Source organism: Orycteropus afer, unplaced genomic scaffold (genome assembly GCF_000298275.1).
Source record: "Orycteropus afer afer isolate SDZICR_OR568_19922 unplaced genomic scaffold, OryAfe1.0 scaffold00216, whole genome shotgun sequence".
Lineage (NCBI taxonomy): Eukaryota > Metazoa > Chordata > Mammalia > Tubulidentata > Orycteropodidae > Orycteropus > Orycteropus afer.
In genome coordinates this window covers 5008-9902 of record NW_006921803.1, presented here as the reverse complement: position 1 = coordinate 9902, position 4895 = coordinate 5008, and the positions used below count along the sequence as shown (strand labels likewise).

Genomic DNA, 4895 nt, shown 5'->3' with positions numbered 1-4895 from the left:
CAGGGGCCCGGGCACCTTCCTCAACCAGTGCCGGGAACAAGGCGTGGCGCCTCCCGGAAGTGTCCGGGGTAGGGACCGGAGATCAAAGAGAAGACGGTCCAAAGGTTCCGCGGTCGGGGTAGTCCCAAACGTGTGCTACGGGATGGGGGGAAGGGCAGAGCCAGTGCACGGAGGAGGAGGGGCCCAAGCGAGACCACGCCCCTTCCTGGCTGGGCCTCGAGCTACAACCCGGGTTTGGACGACTCCAGGTCCGGAGTTCGGAGACCAGAATCTGGTTCCCGAAGTGGCCGCTCTTCATTTTCCCCACGGGAGCGCGGTGCCTGTTGTTCGAGGTGCAGCTGAAGCAGGGCCCGGCGGTACATGGCCTCTAGCTTCTCCAGCCGGGCCCTTAGGGCCCTGGGGTTGTCTTGCTCATCCTCACAGTCACCGCCTCTCGTCTTCCGGTTCGCGCCGGCTGCCTCGGGGCCCAGTGCTGCTTCTGTCTCCTCGGCCGGCGCCCCATCGCCGCCCTGTACGGGGAGCTGCAAGGCCTGACGGAAGAGGTTGCGGTTTTCGCGCTTCAGCCGCCGGTTCTCGAGCCGCAGCCGGGCGTTGTCTTCGCGCAACCGCGCATTCTGCCGGTCCCGCTCGTCCCGAGCGCGGATGGCCTCCAAGTGGCTCGCCGCCAGATCCGCGAACCGCTCCTCCAGCTGCTGTCGGGCGCCGCCTGCACGGCCTCGCCATCCCACGCCGCTACTACCGCCGCCTCCGCGAGCCCGGCCCTGATGACCTTGGCCGCGGTTGTCGCCGTTGCCGACTCCGCCGCCGCAGCTTCCGCGCCTAGTGGCGCCACCACGCATGCGCCACATCAGTGCTGTCCCAACTGCGCTGCCAGCGCCGCCAGCGCCGTGGGCTGAGGGGCCGCGCGCCAAGCTGAGGGCGAGTTCGGGGGCCCGGCGGGTGGCCCCGGCTAGGGCTCTGGAGGAGAGGAGGTGGCGGGCGTCGGCTGCTGGCCAAGGGCCAGAGTAGGCCGGGAATTTTCCCGGTCTGAGGCGTGTCTTGTCTCTTGCAGTGGAGCTGCCCCTCTGGGCCTGCGATCTCAGGGCCTGGCGCACACACAATGCCCCTGGGAGCGCGTTGACGCTCAGCCCTCTGGCCGTGCTAGGGAAGGCGTCTGTCTTCAAAGCTGGGTTCTGCCAGGATGCTGCCTTGCAGGCCTGGGCACCGCAGGAACCAGTCGGCCTTGCCCCGCGCTTGGTGTAACCACCAGTGGTTACCTTGCTCTTTGCAAGACAATCTCAAAGCAAATAATTTTTAAAAATAGTTACGGGACAAAACTGTGGGGCAAGCTGAAAAGGTGTTATGATCTCATTTAAAACCTGAAGGGTTACGCATCTCTACATTCAATAAAACATTCAACACGTTTGAGCTGAGGACCAGTCATGAGGCCCTCAGTGGGAACAAGTAACTAAAAATATATAGGCAATCTCAGATCACTGAACAGTATGGACTCTACTTTGTAGAGTGTTTGGAACTAGAACTAGGGTTATGTTTACTCAGTTTGATCAGTTCAGTCTCCAAAACTTTGAAAACTCAAAATGTAGCCCATCCATTCAAAAATGAGCTCAAATATGGCAAGAATTGTGAGAATGGTGTAGGACCAGAGAGAATTTTTTCTGTTGTGGGTGGGGTTGCTGAGTCAGGCTTCAGGACTCCACAACACCTAACAAGATCATAATTTCTGTATATTACTTTCTTTGAGGGATCATTATACCTCGTTTCTTTTAAACTTTATTACATAATTTTTCATCTGATTTTTTTTTTCATTTTCTTATGGATGGTGTAGTATTGAGCAATAATATTTTGACATGTAGGCCACTAATAAACTAATGGGTAGAAGCCATTTTACTGAGTTTCATGCTACCATCCTTAATAAGACATAAATATGTCTTTAAGAAGAGGTGCTTCTGAACAGAAATATTACTTGTTTGCTAGATAACATCTCAAAGACATAGATTGTGCGTTCCTGACATTGTATTCGTTGCCCTTTAAGACTTAAGGGAAACAGGTAAGAGTTCAACCGTAAACTTTGGAGTTTTATAAATGAAAAATAAAGCAGATTGTGTTCTTAAACACTCTTCAAAGATTGTTTCTTGACTAAGGTTCGGAAGTTTAGAGTAACTTGTAATGATTGTGAGGGTGGCACAGGACCAGGGCAGTGTTTTATTCTCTTAGGGCTGGGGTCCCTTTGAGTTTAGGCCTACTCATTGGCACCCAACAACAACATTCCCTTTAGTCTCACTAATTTTTTTAAATAAGGTGCCTTTTTGAAAGTAGTTTTTAAAAAGGAGTGTAAGGAGTTCCTGTGCCTTGTAAAACAGTTAATCACTAGACTAATAACCAAAAAGTGGCTGTTTGAACTCACCCAGAGACACTTCTGAAGGAACGCCTAGCACTCTGCTTGCAAAAGATCAGTCTTGAAAACCCTATGGAGTGCGGTTATATTTTGAAACACATGGGGACACCATGAGTTAGAATCCACTTGACAACAACTGGTTTTAGTTGCCTTCTCCCCACAATCACAATTCATGTTCCCTAATTGTTCAACATTTTAATCTCATGTAAAAACAAAATAGCAAAAAAATAGTTTTCTGTCTCCTATCTTAAGAATGGGAGTAGCATAGTGCCTAAGGCACTTGACTGCTAATCAGAAGGCTCCTGGTTCAAACCCATCAGCTACTCCTCAGAAAGAAGATGGGGCAATCTACTTCCATAGTGATACTGCCTTAGAAACCCAAGGAGGGGTCGCTATGAGTTGGGTCCGACTCAATGGCACATAACAACAACAACATCTTAAGAATAAATCCGATGAACAGATAAGTTTAAAATCATTGTGCTTCTTAATATAATGTTTCAAACAGCATTTGTTTAAATTCTGTAGTTGATTAAAGCAGTGTTAGCCAACTGTAGTGGCACTATTTTTTTGCCCTACATCACATGCATTAATTTTAGTATTTCTGAGCATCAGGTTTAAATGACAGCTTTTGAATTCCTTACCCCATTTTTTCCTATCCCCCAAACAAGTTTTTCTTTCCATACATAGATGCTGCTATGGTTCCAGGTGCTAGTTTGAGGAAAATACCCTGTAATACACCCACAGTTGATTTCAGGATTTCTCTATTGTCATGCTCATTTGACTCATTTCCTCATTTTGAAATAATTCCTATAAAGTGAGTCATAAAAAACAAAACCAAAAAGGTAGACTTCAAGTTGATTCCAACTAATGGTGACTCCATGTGTTGCAGAATAGAACCATAGAACTGTGCTCCATTGGATTTTGATATCTGATCTGTTGGAAGGAGGTTGCCAGGCTAGCCTTCAGAGACACCTCTGGATGGGTTCTAACCTCCAGCCTTTTCTTTAGCTTCTGGTCACTTAACCAGCACCTACCCATTGGGACAAGTCACCCTACATCCAATTTCTCTCCATGGAGTTTCTCCTTAAAATGCACTATATCATCTCATCAAATGTACTTTTGAAAACAACTTCAGTCAAGTATGAAACAATTTGAAGACAATCCAGAATCTGGATGCCCTAGGTCCATGTTTTCTTTCCATTTCTCCTCTGATGACCTATTCATTCTCCTACCAAGGGTCGTCAAGTTCTTTTGAGCCTGGAATTTGGTCCTGATGTGTCTTTTTTTTTTCCCCCCACCCTCATTTATCTGGATTATAAAGAATTCATTAAGGCAAAGTTTATACTACATCATTTCATAAATGTGTCTTAGATCTCCTAACTCAAAGTGCCCTCCCCCCCATTAAACACTGAAAACAATGTGGAACAGTAATTTGATGCCAAGGTGGTTCCTGGGGTTGGTAACATTTCTGCAGTTGATTTGAAAATAGAATGTGAATTTCTGGACTTAAATTTGCATTGTATGCATGTGTGTAACACAAATGTTTTCTAAAATGACTAAGATGTTCAAAGCAATTAGTTTAAAGTCTATCTACATAGAATCTCTACATTTTCTTCTATAATTTTAAGGGAAGACTTTAACAAGTAAAACTGAGTAGTATTTTAATAGTCAAAATTAGCTTATATATCCAGCAGACCAAGCTAATTGTTTGAAACTTACCAAGATAAGTTTGTAGAATGCTGAAATTACTCAGACTCAGTAACAACAAGATTGGCAATTCCCTGTTAATGACAAGGAACTTAATTTGTCTTAATAGACAGTAAGTCTTTAAATGTAGATTTTTAAAATGTAATGAATAAGATGTATGAGTTTTAGAGTCAGGCATACCTGGTTTTGATAACTGTCATACCCTTCATGCCCCAGATATTTGGTCTTGTATTACCAAATACAATTTTCAGACAAATGGGAGTAAAAATAGTATCTACCTCATGGGGTTCCTGGGAGCAGCTATGTATATCTTAAAATAGAGTCAGCACACAAACAGTACCCAATACTTCTGGAGAAGAATATTGAATATACCATAGATTACCAAAAGGACAAACAAATTTGTCTTGGAAAAAAATGTAGCCAAAATGCTCCTTAGAAACGAGGGTGGAGAGAATTGGTCTCACATACTTTTGTCATGTTATCAGAAGGTATCAGTCCCTGGAAAAAGACATCATGTTTGGTAAAGTGGATGAGGACCTTCGGCAAGATGGATTGACACAGTGGCTGCAACAGTGGGCTCAAACAGCAATGATTGTGAAGATAACACAGGACCCGGCAGTGATTCCTTCCATTGTATGTAGAGTAGCTATGAGAACCAACTCCAGGGCACCTAACAACAACAGCATTATTAATACTATTATTACTATTTTATGAAGTAAACATTTACAGAATGAGTTCTTGTGATGAGGCGATACTATTTAAAATCCCTATTTGAGTTATTTGTCTAAGGAGT

General features: G+C 45.0%; 1 protein-coding gene across 1 annotated transcript; it reads right to left on the bottom strand.

Annotated features, from left to right (window-relative positions):
- Nucleotides 1-221: 221 nt before the first annotated feature.
- TUSC1 (tumor suppressor candidate 1) lies at nucleotides 222-848 on the bottom strand. The gene has a single exon (XM_007948406.1). The coding sequence runs from the start codon at nucleotides 846-848 to the stop codon at nucleotides 222-224; it is 627 nt and encodes a 208-aa protein (XP_007946597.1).
- Between the last annotated feature and the right edge of the window lie 4047 nt (nucleotides 849-4895).